Below are 19,811 nucleotides of genomic sequence, written 5' to 3'. Positions count from 1 at the left end.
AAACAACTTCATACAATGGTCAAGCACAAAAAGAGGAAGTGCAGTGCACAAGAACTATAACTCCATCTTCAGTATTTATAGAGTTATTGCCCTTTGTTCCTTTTCTTTGTCTTTCTGGACTTATTACAGAGTAATTCAATAAAACTTCATCAATGGCCAACCACATTGAAAGGAAATGCAATATACAAGAACCACAACTGTCTTTAATTGCCCACAACCATAACTTTATATTTCAATTCTTTTACAAGATATTCTGTTACTAGTAACATCCTCATTTCCGAAGCAGTCTTGTGGGGGTATTAATCACATTTAGTGATAGTTCTAGTTTCGGTATTGTATGGAAAGAAAACATTATACGAACTGAAAATATAAATAAAAATGCTTTTTATTGTTGCTTTAAAATGCTTTATAAACTATACAATCGAGGGTGAAAACATAATAGCGCATGCATACAAGTAGTCCCTTACCGGTGTTTATTGACAGTTTAACACCAGTTTTTTTCCTTCTTTGTCTATAGTGACAAAATCACGTGAGTGTTAGAATAGGAAATATACTTCAACCCTCAATGTAGTTCAATATATAATTTGATGTGAAGCCATTTTTGTTATACAGTGTAAAGACATGCTAAATGTTTTCATTTCACTACCAACTTGTCAATGTAAAAAAAAATCAGTTTTTATGTTTAGTATGACTGTGATAAATAGAATATAATATTTGTGCAGTTCATTACTAAATTTATTGAACTCTCAAAATAATTTTGATTTCATTCAACTGGTTCAATTAATTTAGTATTGAACCTACAATCATTTAGTATCTTCTATATATTACCACTGTGAATATCATATTAAAAGATGAAAATATATGAAATACACATCCCTTAATTTTTAGCTCGACTATTCGCAGAATAATCGAGCTAATCCAGTCACCCATTTGTCGGCGTCGGCGTCGGCGTCCCTGTGGTTAAGTTTTTGTATGTAAGCTGGTATCTCCATAACTACTAAAGGGAATGGATTGAAACTTCACACACTTATTCTCTGTGATTATCTAAGATGATTGGCACAAGTCCCATAACTCTGAATTGTTTTATTTCATAATTATGCCCCTTTTTCGACTTAGAAAATCTTGGTTAAGTTTTTGTATGTAAGCTGGTATCTCCATAACTACTGAAGGGAATGGATTGAAACTTCACACACTTGTTCTCTGTGATTATCTAAGATGATTGGCACAAGTCCCATAACTCTGATTTGCTTTTTTTCATAATTATGCCCCTTTTTCGACTTAGAAATTCTTGGTTAAGTTTTTGCATGTAAGCTGGTATCTCCATAACTACTGAAGGGAATGGATTGAAACTTCACACACTTGTTCTCTGTGATTATCTAAGATGATTGGCACAAGTTCCATAACTCTGGTTTGCTTTTTTTCATAATTATGCCCCTTTTTCGACTTAGAAATTCTTAGTTAAGTTTGTGTATGTAAGCTGTTATCTCCATAACTACTGAAGGGAATTGATTGAAACTTCACACACTTGTTCTCTGTGTTTATCTAAGACAATTGGCACAAGTACCATAACTCTGATTTGCTTTTTTACATAATTATGCCCCTTTTTCGACTTAGAAATTCTTGGTTAAGTTTTTGCGTGTAAGCTGGTATCTCCATAACTACTGAAGGGAATGGATTGAAACTTCACACACTTGTTCTCTGTGATTATCTAAGATAATAAGCACAAGTCCCATAACTCTGATTTGCTTTTTTACATAATTATGCCCCTTTTTTGACTTAGAAATTCTTGGTTAAGTTTTTGCATGTAAGCTGGTATCTCCATAACTACTGAAGGTAATGGATTGAAACTTCACACACTTGTTCTCTCTGATTATCTTAGATGATTGGCACAAGTCCCATAACTCGGATTTGCTTTTTAACATAATTATGCCCCTTTTTCGACTTAGAAATTTTTGGTTAAGTTTTTGCGTGTAAGCTGGTATCTCCATAATTACTGAAGGGAATGGATTGAAACTTCACACACTTGTTCTTTGTGATTATCAAAGGTGATTGGTACAAGTCCCATAACTCTGAATTGTTTTATTTCATAATTATGCCCCTTTTTCGACTTAGAAAATCTTGGTTAAGTTTTTGTATGTAAGCTTGTATCTCCATAACTACTGAAGGGAATGTATTGAAACTTGAAGAGTTTGTACCTTTTCGGACAATTTTATGTATTCATATAGGTAAGCATTATTATACTCAATGAAACACCCTTGTGACAAATTTTCGAATAGTCGAGCTTTACTGTCCTCCGACAGTTCTTGTTACATAAATTCTTCACAAGATAAAGATAAACAAATATTAATGTTTTATTATAATTTTTCAGGACCAGTACTGGAAGAGTTTAATTAATTACTGTGTAGAGATTGGTGCATATGTTGGCTGTGATATACCACCTACCTCATGTGATCTCTGATTAAATAATACAAAATTGTATACTTAATGATTCAGTCTTTCACAAAGTGATAAACATTTATCACAAGTACATGTACATGTAGTTATGGACAATAAGCGGTTTGTTCAGTTGAAAATTCAACATATGATGACATATGATATATAACCTTAAACATGCTATACATGGATTGTCGACTTGTCCAGCATTGAATTTAGTACTGTCCATTGTAAGTATGTGGGTTTTTAAATACCAAACAATCAGCAGTAGACAGTATCGGGTCTGGTCAAACTACAGAGATGAGATCTATAATGGTTGACAAAGGACAGTCATTATTATTATTGATGACATTCTTGGAGTTACAACATGTGAAGCCTTCTTTGAAAACTGCCGAAATAAATATTTACTAGATTGTTTGACAAGAACAGTTTATTCTTGCATAGCAGACTGACGTTTCCATTAGTTTTACACATGATGGAAATTACATCTGGCATGAGGGGTGCCTTTAGTGAATCGCGTGCCATTCAATAACATCACTAGCGCTTATTATGAATGAACCGTGTTAAATTGACGTCATTTCGGTGCATCTAAGATGGGAACTATGTGCTTAGGATGACGTCATTTCGCTCTTATTAAAGTTCATATTAAAATTCATACGCTATTGTAAGAAAATAATTATGGATGAAATGACATTGATTTCCATGAACAAAATATCTTATTATGGTAGAGCTAAACCATTTTAAATATGAAATAACATAGTAGACTATTCTAAAATATCTGACATGTTTGTGGTTCAGATCGAAATATCCGTCCCTCAGGTACCTCTTGGCAAGCCTCATTACTGCCCAATGAGTGAGGTACCCTCGGGACGGATTTTCTGATCCCAGCCGTAAAATTTGAAAGATCTTATAATTCTAGAGATATGGAGTACTATTTCTGTGTAATACTAGTATTTAGCAGTTACATCACTGACAGATATGTAATGTTAGTTAAAGGATGTAAATGTGTAACTGACAAAATATACTGTAGAATGCTGCAAAATACATGTATACTGTTAATCTTTAAAAAAAACAACATATTTTTGTTTTTGCCTTCGCTGCTGTCCGTCCATCTGTCTGCACAAACCCAGAGGTACTTGTGTGACTTGGAGGTCAATGGGAAACAGAACATTTTCTTTGATTCTATTCATTTGGTTCTTACTTTAGTGTCTTTTTTTAGACCCTGTGTGACTTAAAATGGCTAAAAAGATCAAAGGAAAAGTCACATAAGTACCATTTCGTAAGTACGCTTGTTTGTCCATCTGTCTGTCCGCATTCAGTTTGTACGGCTTTCACAGGTCAAACTGCTGATTTCAATGTAACTTCACAGACGTGATCAGTACCATCCCTAGTTGTGCATATTTCTGGCACATTCCACTTTGCTGCACAGAATGGCAGCTAGAGATATAAATAGATAAATATTTTCTGACTTTCACAGGTCAAACTGCTAGCGGATTTAAATGAAAGATCACATGAGTGATCAGTACCATCCCTTGTTCATACTGCCCACAAATTTCGCCTCACTGCACATACTGGCTCCCAGAGCTATGAATAGTAAAATAATCTTGTCTGGCTTTCACAGGTCAAACTGCTAGCGGGATTTCAATTAAACTTCACAGGAGTGATCACTACCATCCCTAGTTGTGCATATTTTCTGCACATTCTGCTCTGTTGCACGAAATGCCCCCCAGAGCTATAAATAGAAAAATCTTGTCCTGCTTTCAAAGCTCAAGTGCTGGCGGGATATTGCCCAAAATTCACAGGAGTAATATGAGTACCATGCCTTGTTTTGTGAGACATCTTTTTTTGTGACAAAAACCCCTTCTAGTTATCCCACGCCGAAAAGGCAGCGGGGGATATAGTAATAGTCTCTGTCCGACCTTCCGTCCAACATTTTTGTCCGGAGCATATCTCTAAATGTATTTGAGTTATCAACTTGAAACTTCATAGGTGGATAGACCTCATTGAGGTGGAGTGCAGTGCACAAGAATGATAACTCTACCCTGCATAATTTTTGAGTTATTGCCCTTTGTTATTTTTCAAAATTGATTTTTGTCCAGAGCATAACTCAAAAAGCCTATGAGATATCAACATGAAACTTCATAGGTGCATAGATCTCACTCAGGAGGTGTGCAGTGCACAAGAATGATAACTCTACCTTTCATAATTTTTGAGTTATTGCCCTTTGTTATTTTTCATACTTAATTTTTCACCGGAGTGGAGCATAACTCAAAAAGTGTTTGAGATATCAACATGAAATGTCATAGGTGGATAGATCTTATTGAGGAGGAATGCTGTGCGCAAGAATGATAACTCTTCCCTATACAATTTTTGAGTTATTGCCCTTTGTTCTTTTTCATGCTATTTTGTCCTGAGCTTATCTCAAAAAGTATTTGAGGTATCAACTTGACACTTCATAGCTGGATGGATCTCATTGAGGAGGAGTGCAGTGCACAAGAATGATAACTCTACCCTGCATAATTAGCTCGACTATTCGATAAGAATAAGTAGAGCTATTGCAGTCACCCGAGCGTCGGCGTCGGCGTAACCACTTATGTTAAAGTTTTTGTAATAGTTCAAATATTTTCAAAGTCCATAGACATATGGCTTTGAAACTTTGCACACTTGTTCACCATCATGACCCCAACCTGTAGACAGGAGGAGGTAACTCTATCAAGCATTTTGACAGAATTATGCCCCTTTTTCGACTTAGAATTTACGTTAAAGTTTTTGTAATAGTTAAAATATTTTCAAAGTCCATTGACATATGGCTTTGAAACTTTGCACACTTGTTCACCATCATGACCCCAACCTGTAGACAGGAGGAGGTAACTCTATCAAGCATTTTGACAGAATTATGCCCCTTTTTCGACTTAGAATTTACGTTAAAGTTTTTGTAATAGTTCAAATATTTTCCAAGTCCATTGACATATGGCTTTGAAACTTTGCACACTTGTTCAACATCCTAATCCCAATCTGTAGACAGGAGGAGGTAACTCTATCAAGCATTTTGACAGAATTATGCCCCTTTTTCGACTTAGAATTTACGTTAAAGTTTTTGTAATAGTTCAAATATTTTCAAAGTCCATTGACATATGGCTTTGAAACTTTGCACACTTGTTCACCATCATGACCCCAACCTGTAGACAGGAGGAGGTAACTCTATCAAGCATTTTGACAGAATTATGCCCCTTTTTCGACTTAGAATTTACGTTAAAGTTTTTGTAATAGTTCAAATATTTTCCAAGTCCATTGACATATGGCTTTGAAACTTTGCACACTTGTTCACCATCATGATCCCGACCTGTAGACAGGAGGAGGTAACTCTATCAAGCATTTTGACAGAATTTTGCCCCTTTTTCGACTTAGAATTTACGTTAAAGTTTTTGTAATAGTTAAAATATTTTCAAAGTCCACTGACATATGGCTTTGAAACTTTGCACACTTGTTCACCATCATTACCCCAACCTGTAAACAGGAGGAGGTAACTGTATCAAGCATTTTTTTACTATCAAGCACTTAGAATAGTCGAGCGTTGCTGTCCTACCGACAGCTCTTGTTTTTTAGTTATTGCCCTTTGTTATTTTTCAAAATTAGTTTTTGTCCAGAGCATAACTCAAAAAGCCTTTGAGATATCAACATGAAACTTCATAGGTGCATAGATCTCACTCAGGAGGTGTGCAGTGCACAAGAATGATAACTCTACCTTTCATAATTTTTGAGCTATTGCCCTTTGTTATTTTTCATACCTAATTTTTCACCCGAGTGGAGCATAACTCAAAAGTGTTCGAGATGTCAACATGAAATGTCATAGGTGGATAGATATTATTGAGGAGGAATGCTGTGCACAAGAATGATAACTCTTCCCTATACAATTTTTGAGTTATTCCTCTTTGTTCTTTTTCATAATATTTTGTCCGGAGCTTATCTCAAAAAGTATTTGAGGTATCAACTTGGAACTTCATAGCTGGATGGATCTCATTGAGGAGGAGTGCAGTGCACAAGAACGATAACTCTACCCTGCATAATTGTTTACTTATTGCCCTTTGTTATTTTTCAAAATTAGTTTTTGTCCAGAGCATAACTCAAAAGGCCTTTGAGATATCATTATGAAACTTCATAGGTGCATAGATCTAACTCAGGAGGTTTGCAGTGCACAAGAATGATAACTCTACCTTTTATAATTTTTGAGTTATTCCCCTTTGTTATTTTTCATACTTAATTTTTCAAAGTATTTGAGGTATCAACTTGAAACTTCATAGGTGGATAGATTTTACTGAGGAGGGATGCAGCACACAAGAATGATAACCTACCCTGCATTATTTTTCAGTAATTGCCCTTTGTTATTTTCAGCAATCAGTATTCACATAGGTTTCAAATCTGTAATCACTATAGCCATCAGTTTTCATTACCAAAAGACCTTAAAATGGAGTTATTCTGCTCTACTACATATACATTCTTCCAATGAGCAAACACATTCGGCCGGGGATGGCCATGTTGACATGGCTCTTGTTTAAAATTGAATTGCTCAAGCATTCTTAATCATTTGTATCTGAACCTTTGACCTGCTGAAACTGAAAAGTGCTCAGCCTTTGCCACCAGTATAGGTCCAGGCCTGCCTGTACATCCGTGCATTTACCCGACCAGGCTCTCTATTGTTAGCAACTCATTTATTGAAATCCCTGGTATAATAGACTGATCCAGATTCAAAGGGCAAATCCATTATACGAACTCGGCAGATTAAGCGTTAAAATAAGATTTTCATGAAATATTATCAAATTTTAACAGTCATCTTTCATGTTTCTTTTCATACTCATATTTTGTTTTTTTATCATGATAGTTTTTATTTTTATATGTTTTATTATGTTTACTTTACTGGTTGTAAAGAAAATAAGTTACAAAATAAAGAAATAAAAATGTCTTTGAATTATCTTCGGTCATTGGTATACATATCCTTCTTTTATGCAAAGGGCCAGCATATATAATTTTTATTTTCAAAAACTAAAATATCATTTTTTAAAACATTTGTGCTAAGAGGTGCAGATGCTCAAATGATTCATTTTTGATGTAGACGACTAAAAGGCTGTTAACAAGAGTTAAACTGTTTCTGTATGGTCATCTTGAATGCAGAATATTTTAATCAGAGATGGCCAAAACAGACAAATGCTACAAGTCCATACAAAACCTTGACCAATTTTACAGAACTCTGTCAAAAAGGTACTAACTCATTGTAGTAGATACCAAATTTTTGCACTGTATTGTTCTGCTCAATGTAACAACCTCCAATCTTCATTGGAAGATGTCGATATAAACAATTGTGTCAATGTAGTTACTATTAAACAATGACACTATAATAATCTGTCTTTTAAGATTTTACGACACACCAACACAGTCAAGATCTTTCTGCAATTTTGAAGGTTTTCTAGTGGAGGAAAACCTAGGGGGCCTAGCTTACATTATTTCTGGCACAATCAGGCACTAGAGTAGAACCATCAACCCATAAGCTAACCAGATAGCTTCTCACATTACAGAATTCATTGTCACTGGCAGTATTCAAACCTGCAGTGAAAGAGACCAAGTGATTCTAGTTAACATGTCATCACAATTTGAGCCGCGTCACGACAAAACCAACATAAAGCGTTTGCGACCAGCATGGATCCAGACCAGCCTACGCATCCGAGCAGTCTGATCAGGATCCATGCTGTTTGCTATCAGTTTCTCCACTTGTAATAGAGTTAAATTGGTAAGCGAACAGCATGGATCCTGATCAGACTGCGCGAATGCGCCCATACTGGTGGCAAACTCACAATGTTGATTTTGTCGTGATGCGGCTCATTTGTTCATGGCGGCACCTGTTATTACTATAAGCCAGCTTGACATTGGCACAACGCTGGCACAGAAGGCATCATAGGGCAAAATGAAAAACTTTAGTTTTACAAGACATGTGCAATGAGTATTTTCCTTAGATAACATAATATGAAGTTTAAAGCAATACTAGTACTTTGAATCACTGTTTTTTGTTGTTTTTTTCCCCATGGCCATTTTTTTTCATGAGTAGATCTATTTATAATACAGTATGGATGATATTTGTCTGTAATTAACCTATTATTAAGGCATAAGCTAGATCATAACAAACAAAATAATTCTTTGTTCTTTACTAGGAAAGACGATTACACATAGTGTATTCTATAATAATCACAACAATATTTCATAAAACTAAACAAAAAGAATGTAATATACACAAAGTGAAATCTCAACATGATTAAAAAAAGGTATAAAACTGACCCCTGCCAACAAGAGCTTTTGTTTCATTGCTGATGTCATCTTGTTCATTGACTTACAACAGTTTTGCACTAGCCCTGGAGTCATCAACATCTAGCTACAAATTGTGAAATGATAATTTCTTGCTTTGAAATTAATTTTAAACTATCCACTCTCAGTTGGAGGGGTTTTAATATCAAAGTCACTGTGTAGAAACAGAATCTCTGTGTCATTTAATTCTATTCAATTCAATGTGTATGGGTTGTTGTAATCACAACACTCACAGTATCATTTATTGCAAGCTTACACAACTGATAGATGCCTACACTCTGACCTTTTTTTTTTGAATAACAATAGATTTAACCACAAACATTGACATGTGTTCTTTTGTTAGGAAATATTTTTGTGGTGAAATTCTTATATTGTAATCCACTAATCTGATCATTCAAATTGAACAGATCATGTAGGGGATCCATGCATTCAACTTGTATCATCTTTTTGCGAACACAGGAAGTAGGTGTGTTTCCTCACAGTGAAAATGCATAAATAAAGTAGCAAACTAAGTACAGTATTCACATAAGTGCATGGCTCAGCTCTATGTTAATGATAATGAAAAATAGATATCAATGTTAACAAGAGCTGTCGGTAGGACAGCACGCTCGACTATTCTAAGTGCTTGATAGTAAAAGAGCCTTGATAATGTTAAATTTTCTAAGTTCACAAAAGGGCTAAGTTTTTTATAAATTCATGTTATAGGCCTTAGAGAGAGTCTTATTATACAGTATTGGCTTGACTATTCAGAAGGTAATGTCACAAGGGTGTTTTATTGAGTATAATAATACTAATTACCTATGAATACATAAATTTGACAGAAAAGGTACAAAGGCTTGTTATTAAGATGCTTTATCAAGTAAATCACTGCTTTATTATTATGAATGCATAAAATTGTCCCAAAAAAGGCACAAACCCTTCAGTAGTTATTGAGCTTACAAAGCAAAACTTTACCATGAATTTCTAAGTTTGAAAAAGGGGAGAAAAATCAGCCTAAATGCAAGATAGAATTATGGATCTTTGTCAGTGACCTACAATTATGACCCTAAATGCAGATGTGAAGTTTAAAAAAAATATCTAATAGTTATTGAGATATGTTAAACTTGCATGTAAACATTAACCAAGAGACTAATTAGAAAGGGGAGATGAATCAGCCTTAATGCAAGAGAGAGTTATGGAACTTGGTCAAGTGACATACAATTATGAACCCTCCAATTATGACCCTAAGTGCATTGTGTAAAGTTTCAAGTAAATATCTTTGAAGACCTTTAACAAAAATTTTAAGTTTCAAGTTTCAAAGGGGCAAATAATTCTGTCAATATTGTAGGTAGAGTTATCCAACTTGTCAATCTGATGTACCTTGTTACTATAAATAAGTATTGTAAGTTTCAATTAAAATATCTCAAAGTAATAATTGAGATATTTGACTTGACAAAAAACTTTAACCAAAATTTCTAAGTTAAAAAGGGGCATAATTCTGTCAATATTGTAGGCAGAGTTATCCAACTTGTCAATATGATGTACCTTGTTACTATAAATAAGTATTGTAAGTTTCAAGTGAATATCTCAAGTAATGATTGAGATATTTGACTTTACAAAAAACTTTAACCAACGCAGACGCCGACGCGGACGCCGGGGCGACTACAATAGCTCTCATATTCTTCGAATAGTCGAGCTAAAAAGTAACAGAGTTAAACTGGCATAATTCATATCATGATTTTAAAATATCATTTTCAACCTTGTTCACAATATCTTCATTATACTGGATTTTACATATAAAAAATACAAAAATATACAAATATAAAAGAAACATGCATAGCATACAGTCATAGTTAAGTCCTTATCTATTTAGTTTTACCCTGGTTACGTTAGCTGTTTATCAACATTGTGTGTGTTCTAAGTCTAATAAGGGTCTATCCACACTTTCAAGCACTGAGAGGACCCCAGACATGTCACCAATCATAAAATCAAAAAAGTTTTAAGTTGCCAAATGGTGACCTATTAATTTTATATTTTGTCAACATTTTATTAACACAATGCTTTTATACCTTAATTGAACTTGTTCTTTCAATCTGGACTAAACTGTTAATCATTTAAAGGGAAAATATCAAAATAAGCATTGACTGAATAACAAACAGTGCAGACCATGGTCAGACAGCATATATCTTGATCTCATAAGATGAGAAGATTTGGTTGTCGCTAAGAAGAGAGTTTTCAATTTTCTCCTATTCAACATTTTTTTTTTAAACTGATATTATGTATCTCTAATAATGTTACATCGATCTGCCCCTTATAATATTGTAAAAAGGTCTAAAAGGAGTACCTTTTTATTTCTTGGTCTTTCAAATCAAGCCGAAAATGAAAATAGTGTAGAGCAAATAGATTCAACCCATTTCTCAACTTTAAACAGCAAGAAAAAAATAATTAAAAAAAATCAACAAAAAGAAAGTGCAACTGGCCAATAATTCTTTAAATTATAAAAGTTCAGGCAATGAACAGTCTGTACCTGAAAGACGAGTTTAAAATATCTATGGTAAGAGATAGTTAACTGTAAATTCATATCAGTAGAGTATTAGAACTTGTATGTCCAATAATTCATTACATATTGCTATAAATAAACAAGGAAAATTATCAAAATGCATGTACACTCAGAGGCACTAACAACCTGGCACTGACATTTTTCGGTATCAATTGGTCATTTGTTGACGGATTTGTTCAAATTTGGACCATACCAAATTTAATATGTCATACTTACTTCTAAGAATTTTATTTATTATTCATTGTTAAAAAAAAAGAAGAAGAAAAAATAACAAAACAAGTATGAGAACAAATTACCATACAGATTAAGTGCTATTCAGAGACTGTTCTTCTTGTATCGATTTTTTTACTGCCATTCTGTGATTTTTCATGTTATAGTAGCCTATTTGTTTTGTTAATTTTTCTATTTTCATGACAATGAATTGTTAATAAAATTCCAAGTTGTAAGAACAATATGTTGAATTTTGCATGGACCAAATTAGATCAAAATCCTTCAACAAATGACCAATTCTTATCGAAAAATGTAAGAGTCGGTTTATAAATGCCTCTGAGTGTATTCATGCCAATTACTGTAATGAAAATGGACACAGTAAAAAGCTAGATATACTACACTGCATTATAATAAAAAAAGCTTTACTGCCAGTAAGCATTTGTTTCTTTATTTACAGCATTATATATTTAAGCATGTAAAAAGTTTCTTGAACCACTCTTTTCAGTCTGCATACTGAAACTACCCCAGTACTGGTGACATATGTGGAAATATGATCATTTACCCCAGTAGTCTATATAAACTCTTGCGAATTTACAAAACCTGTATCCAATACTCTGCATGAATTATAGTTAAGTGTATAATTTTATAAAGATACTTGGACTAAGGAGATAATTCATTATATAGTTATTTCATATGTGATTTGGGAACAGTCAAACTGTGGCCCATGGTGGAGGGGATAGTGTTTTCAACTTCTGCCCAAGTCCTTAGGCCGAGGGCAACAGTTCAAAACATTTTCCCGACACAGAGGGACAACTGGTTGACTGATCCCAAATCATATATGAAATAACTGTTTTATTACCTGATCAATTACTGTTTTAACTGTAATTGCAGAAGAAAAAAGGAATAAGAAAATAGTTTTTCAAATATGTTAATAATTAAACTTTCCGAATTTAACAATCTTTAACTATGTCTCGTCACGTCTGGTTTATGACGCTCCAAGGGGGAATCATCTATGATGTCAGAGCATGCGAGGGAATCAGTCAAAATTTTGACCGGTCAACAGTTCGTGGGCATTTTAGGAATATCAGAAAACAGTAAAAAATACCAAATGGCATTTATACAGGGTATCAGGTAATAAATCTAAATATCCACAAATCTAATGAACATAATCTTTCAATATTATTGTCATAATAAACTAGAACATAGCATGCGGTTTTGAAGCTCATCTGTAACAAAGAGACATAACTCCAAAAAATAGCTTTCAGAATTATTCTAACAACTGCATCTTGTCATGGTAAGCATGATTACCTAAAATGTTTGAATAATGGTCTACATTAGTTTTTGCATGACGATGACAGCACCACCGACAATGTTGCAGCAATCATCAGAGTTCAAATTTTTTCTTCAAAACAGACAGGCTAAAAAAGAGTTTTTTTAGATATTGTTCATAAGTGTTTAAATCTAGGGACTATCTGTGTTAAGTATAACAATCAAACAAGAGAGAATATTTTTGACTTATACATTTTATAAATATAAAAATAAGGTTTTTTACAAGTTATTTACCTCCTGGTTGGGGACCACCAAAACCTGACAACCATCAAACCCGGCCTGGAAAATGCCTGATTTGTTTTTTTTTCTTTGTTCAGTGGTTGTCAATCAGTCAGCAGCCTTTTTATCAACATTAAATGCATGTTTCTTCTATAATTAAGTTATTAAATTTATTTCAACTTATGTAAATGGTACAATTTTATTGTCCATATCAAGAATGTTGCCTTTGAAAATTTGGACGTCAAGAGTGCAATACCTGACCTCACATACTAGCTATAATCATTTGTAGTGTAAACAATAAAATATCCAAAACTTCAGCATTTGCTGCTGAAATAGTGTATATCATATTAAAAATAAAAAATTCAAACGCCCTAGCTTTTATCTGAATTAAATCAACGCCATGTAATATCTGTCCGGGCACATGGTACTGTAGTGTGGACAATTTAGGTAATTTTTATACCCTCCTTAGGAGAAGAACCTAGCTTTTTTTGGTCAAAGTTTTAGATCTCTAGCTTTAAAATTAAGAAATTTGCATGGAAAACTGTTCAAAGAGTGTCCGGTTGATGGTCCCGACCAGTATGATAAAGACAATTATACATGTATATTAGCAATGAAAACTTTTGATATTTAGAAGTATGTGACCCCTATAGTTGACCTATTATGCTTAGTATTGATGTAGTAACTGACACACCTTATGTGACAATCTGATGAAAAACGTCACTGTTCACTAAACACACAACATGAATTTACACCTTTACCTACATATAACCAGTACAAGCTTGAAAATCATAGAAATAAAAGTTGGGTAAAATAAATTAAAAATCAATAAAATGCTCATAGCTATAACATTAATCTATTTATAACAGTTCTTGAATAATTCTGAAAGTACATGGTATCATAATTAAGTATAATAGATAATCTACAATTAACATCTTAAATATAAAGTTATGTATATGTGTAAATAATCTACAACTTCATATAATGTCACTCAACATAATTTTAATCTATGAAAATCATATTTTCATTTTTATGAACACTAAAAATCTTTTTCAAATAGTATAAAATTATAGTACACGCAATTCATGCTGAGTACATCTTATACTGAATTCATATTTTTTGAAAATATCACAATTTGTTACAGTTTTCCTTTGTTTTGTTTTTTTACAACACATTTCAAAAAGTATGAACTGGCAGTTCATGCTCCTGGCCAGAGTTTACTTCCTTCCACTGACTTTTTATCAGCATGAGAAATTTTTGCATTTCTCGCTCATTTTGAATGAACAACCGTACTTCAATTTCCGGTGCTATATTGCGCCCCCTGGTGTCTTTAAGACTGTAATGGTCCTGTATAAGAATGATATCCTCTTTTTCATCGGAGAAAACCAGAGTGATGTCCCTTTGTTCAGAACTATTCAATTTGACACATTTTAAATATTCAATCTTTTTAACATCAGTAACGTGCTGGCGAGGCATGCTGGGTAGCCCTCTAACAAAGTCAGGTAGTGGATAGCTAACCAGATCTTCTGTAACAAAACACAGACATTTATTTGTTAAAATGATGCTGATTGGTTCAAGCAGCACTGAATTGACTTCTTTGATGTGAGACTGTGTTTTGAAGCCTGCTATGTAATGAAGGATATTTTCCTTACCAACTTTAATGGAGGCTGATTTCAGGTGCTCATTTATCAAGAAAAGTAGGTCAGATACAGATTCATCACCAGGGTAACAGAATTTTACTCTACTTGGATGTATATACTCAATCCCTTCCACTGTTGTTTTTGTCCTTTTATCAAAAGCTTTGTAAAAGTCCTGTTCAAGGTCACTCGAGCTTGATTCCAGCATGGGTGAAGCGATGTATAATGACAACATCGTGGATAGATTCTTCATAAACAAACTGGTTGTTTCTGAGTTACGTGTTATAAGTGTAAATACAGTTTCTTTCTTGTCTCCAGTCAATCTCAAACACTGGTCAAACAAGCCAACATTTATCTGTTTAATATCGGCAAAGTCTAGAACACTGTATGGTTTTACAATGGCATCAGTGCTTTCTGACAAATGAAGAATTCCAGAGCTGTGATGCTTGTCTGCTTTCCTTGCTTGAAGACCAATCACAGAGTCTGACACATGTCTTGCATGAGTCATCCAAGATGGCCGCCCAGATGTCTGCTGCAGTTTCACAGGTCTGTCAGACACAAAGTATACTGCCCTGTTACTCAACATAACACATGTCACTATTTCATCTTTTGGATTTGTGTATGGAATGACATTGGTCCATATTATATGATGTAGCTCAACTCCATCGTGGCCAACAGGAACTATATTCATGTGGAAAAACTTGGCAAGTGTCTGACCATCCATTTCACACAATGCTTGAAGTTTGACAGAAAGTGGCTGGAACAGAGTATACCTTTTCACACAAGCTTCTAGATGCAAGACCAACTCTGGAGTAAGGTAATGTAATGTATAACTTGGTAAATCTCTTTCCCCATCTGGCGTGTTGTCTGTGTTTTTAATTAAAACAATTTCTGTTTTTGATCGCAGTTTTCTTTTACCAAGAGGTTGTATTGGTTGTTTATCTTCATCATCCTCTGAGCCACTTTCATCCAGGTTAACTTCTGTCTGCAGATAGATATTTCCCTCTATGTCCAAGTCTTTAACAATATCTTTGTCTTCAGAACCATCTGATGATTCATTCCCACCTTCAGGTTCCTGGCGTAACGTTGGAGACATTCTGTGTGCATGTTCTGATCTTAAACTTGTCAATCTGTCAAGAAATGAGTCTCTCACTTTTGTTGAAAGAAACTGAAAATCAAACTTATGTGATCCAAGAGTCTCATGAAAGACCATTGACAGACCATATTCTTGAAATTTTATGTTAGAACTGATAAACTCCAGTTTATTTTTATCATTTTCACCAGAATGTGAAACCTCGCTATGTTTATACTTGTTTATTTCACTAATTTTTGCTTCCACGCTAAACTGTTGCAATATCTCAAACTTCCCGACTGATTCAATTTCATTCAGGTCGAATGTTGGTTTTGGCCAGAAAATACACCAAGACTTAAATATTTTAAAACATGATTTTTCTGACAACACTAAAAAAAGTTTCCAAAACCCTGTCTTAAAATCGGGCCCCAAAGCGCTGGGTTAAAAGGGATCCCCTTCCCCGTTTCATTCACCATTCAAATTTTCCTTCCAAAAGTCAAAAAATCTGTTTTGAAATATCACAGTCGTGTACACTGTTAATCACATCTAGTTCCGTATTATCCGATGAAGTCTCGGCACAAGATTTTAGCTCATCAAAAAAAACTTTTCCAACATCGGGATCAGCAGGAATGAGAGCAAATGTACCAGACGGACCAACAAATGATTCCTCTACTCTAATATAACTGTAACATAACCCTGTCACCACCTGTTGAATATTGCACAATGGTAGGATGTAAAAAGTCTCCATTGCAGGAACACCCTTGATAGGCGAGTCCTCGTCCCGTAACTGAAGAATGAACACGCGCCTCTCGGTAAGAACGACACAACACGGCAACTGAGAGCCAGGATTACTGTATTGTACAACCAAACACCAGAAAACATTCCTAATTTCTTCTACAGTATCGTCGGAACTAGCTCCTTGACCAAAAAGTCTCGTATGAAGCCACGAGAGGAAATCAGAGTTTCTATGATCAGGTAATGACATAATATTTACAAAGGTTACAGATGATGAAGAGTTGCTTGATAATGATGATGGTCGAGATCGTGAGATTCTGAAAGTAAAAAATCAAAAATTTACCCGATGGATTGTTCATACATGTATATATAAACTCGCTCCTGTATAGAAATCTTACTATTGAATGAATGATGATGTAAAATTATTAAGAATTGGTTTAAACATATTTATTTAAGCTTGATTGCAAAACAAGTTCTTGCAACTTATATTAATCACTTTCGAGTCCGCTTCCTGGAACCAACCAGTACTGATGTCATATGAAGAAACATGGTTGTGACCCGAGAAGGGCTCGAATGTGACCCGAGAAGGGCTCGAACCCAAGATCTCTAGGTTGAGAGGCAGACACCTTAACCACTAGGCCACAGCTCCCCCTTAAGAATTTAAAGCAGCCAAAATATCTACAATATATTTTGTACTGTGTATGGCACTACTGTATTAAGTAAACGTTTCAATTTACGAGCAATTGAGAATGAATTAGTCTTGAATCTTTTTCAGTTGTTTTATGTAACATAAAATTTTACTGAGGTATGACGTGCAAGAAAATAAATCTCTACATTTTTGCAATCTAAATAGAATGGAACATTTTTTTTAATTTATTCAGACATATTTGTTAAATGCATATATACAGTTACCATCAATCAAGATATTTCATCTAAAAACACAAACCTTTTAATTTTCTGACTTCCAATGTTTAAATCTACAGATCTCACTGGTGACTTGTTGAACTGAAACAATTGTTAAATTGCAGCATTAACATCATGAGGAAAGAGGAAACTTACAAACTCATCTTATCAAAATTGTCTTTAATTCATCAATCAACTTTAGAAATAAGCTTGAAACAAAACTTATAGCTTGTATCAAACTTAGTGATAATATGCCTTGTCTTATGTAACTCTGGTCATAACAAACTCATGTTCATGAATATCTAAATTGTTAATGAATAACTTTGTTCATGAATAACTCTTGCCGTGAAATATAATTTTCTGCAGTTGAGCGAGTGAATTAGAGGAAAATTATTTTCAATTGATCAAATATAGTATCCTATTGTATAGTTTGTGCATGAAGTTATGGTGCTTAAGTAATATGTAGTATTCAAGGGCATTCAGCTTTGGACAATCAACCAGGCAATATCAGCTTAATTAAAAAAATATATAAAAATAAAAATTGGCAAGAAATGTGTTTAGCATCAATGTTTCAATTTTAACCATCTAGATGTGATATATTTGTATGATGATTTTATTATCTGAAGATTGTTCCTCTATGAATGTGTTAAAATGAATATATATGTTTTGATATATTTATTATCGTCCGAGTGCTCCATACATATAATACATTATTAAATAATATTATAGTGTTTGTTGTTTATTATAAGGATATAGTATGAGTTTAGAGGAAAAACTGTGACCATGGATGACTAGTCACAACCTTCATATCTAAATAATAAATTTATACTTTTTTATTTACACAGCAGAGGTTGCTCCTTTGAGTACAATTACACACAGTGACTGTCGAAAATATATTTTAATTTTCAAATAAAGAAAATAACTCAAACTTTAAACACAAACCTGTGATGATGGATTAACATGTGGAGATGTTGACAATCCATGTGGAGAACTAATGTGCAATGATTTTACAGTGTTTGTATTCAATGACCCTCGACCTAGAATCAGAAACCAACAAATGACATAGTTATGATACACTAACAAATTAATTTATATACAAAAATATAACCAGGATATACTGACAGAATCTTTACTTGTCTTGTATGGTAACATTTTCATGCTGATAAGTCTGTCTGTACATTTATCAGCTTGTTTACTAAATTTATTGGTCGACTTTGTTTTACTGGCTGAATGTCCCCCGTTTGTCTCTGTGTGTGTACACATTTCTCTACAATATTTGCTGACCAGATTAGAAGCATTCACTTATAATTAAATTTTCTTCAAATTGTTTAAGTCTTCATTTACCTATGGACACACCTATGCACCTACTTCTTTTTACCCCTTCAACCCTCTGATTGCCTGCCTGCCTGCCTCCTGCCTTCCTACCCATCCCACTGCTTAAATACATACCCAACCCTCTGTCTACCTGTCTGTCTGTCCGTCAATTAGTTAAGATATATACAATGTACAACATAAATAGATGCACCAAGATCAAAACAATAGTAACATTTATAACAAACAAAAATAAATTCTAGCATACACCCAATCATCACATTAGTATCAGTAAAATTTCATATCAACCAAACAGTTTTAGATGTATTAATGTCTTGTAAAACATGAAATGTTTTAGGTCAGCATACATTACATCAAACAAAACATCATTGGATAGTTATAGTTATTGGTTAATTAATGAGTTAATACTTTAGTCAAATAATACCATTCAACACTGACTCTTATAACAAAGAATACTCAAGCATTTATTCAAGTGACAGCTGGCACCTGAGGAGAACCACTGACCTATTCCAAGCTAGCTGGATAGCTTATATGAAAGAATCGTGCCTCAAACCCACAAGATATGGAGGCAAGTGATTCTATGTCAGCTACCTTTTATGAATAAGTCTACTTTCTACAGGTGATAAGTAGAGGAGTCTGTACAACAAATGAAAGGTGACAATTGAACATGTGCATGTTATATTACCAAGGAAAGGTGACATTGAACATGTGCATGTTATATTACCAAGGAAAGGTGACATAAACATGTTATATTAGTAACCAAGGAAAGGTGACATGAACATGCGCATGTTATATTACCAAGGAAAGGTGACATGAACATGTGCATGTTATATTACCAAGGAAAGGTGACATGAACATGTTATCAGATTACACTGCTGGGAATTATATGTACAAGCAAAGCCAATGCTAAATTCTGGTTAGAATACGGGAAAATGTGTGGGGGGAGGGGGGTAGTGAGATGACATAGTTATAGATTGATATTGAGAATATCATATGATAGCAACAAATTTACCGACAACTTTCTATATATGGTATGTATTCTTAAATGATTTTA

The 19,811-nt window shown here is 34.0% G+C and overlaps 2 protein-coding genes across 2 annotated transcripts in view; one reads left to right on the top strand and one right to left on the bottom strand.

The window, feature by feature from the left end:
- Nucleotides 1-7,399, top strand: part of LOC132748188 (RNA helicase Mov10l1-like) — a 44,902-nt gene extending 37,503 nt beyond the window's left edge. The window contains exon 22 of the mRNA XM_060737748.1: nt 2,369-7,399. Coding sequence (XP_060593731.1) covers nt 2,369-2,458 — 90 coding nt within the window. The 3' untranslated portion in view covers nt 2,459-7,399. The remainder of the gene's footprint in view (nt 1-2,368) is intronic.
- Nucleotides 7,400-10,237: 2,838 nt separating this feature from the next.
- The window catches only part of LOC132748187 (nischarin-like), a 30,782-nt gene continuing 21,208 nt past the window's right edge, over nt 10,238-19,811 (bottom strand). Inside the window, exons 16-19 of the mRNA XM_060737747.1 lie at nt 18,368-18,462; nt 17,469-17,527; nt 16,289-16,839; nt 10,238-16,176 (exon numbers count right to left, since the gene is read on the bottom strand). Of these exons, the coding sequence (XP_060593730.1) occupies nt 14,255-16,176; nt 16,289-16,839; nt 17,469-17,527; nt 18,368-18,462 (2,627 nt within the window). The 3' untranslated portion in view covers nt 10,238-14,254. The remainder of the gene's footprint in view (nt 16,177-16,288; nt 16,840-17,468; nt 17,528-18,367; nt 18,463-19,811) is intronic.

The sequence above is a fragment of the Ruditapes philippinarum genome, unplaced genomic scaffold, assembly GCF_026571515.1.
Source record: "Ruditapes philippinarum isolate M1 unplaced genomic scaffold, ASM2657151v2 ctg1604_1_1_1_1, whole genome shotgun sequence".
NCBI lineage: Eukaryota > Metazoa > Mollusca > Bivalvia > Venerida > Veneridae > Ruditapes > Ruditapes philippinarum.
The sequence above is the reverse complement of the archived record's forward strand: the minus strand, read 5'-3'. Positions and strand labels throughout refer to the sequence as shown.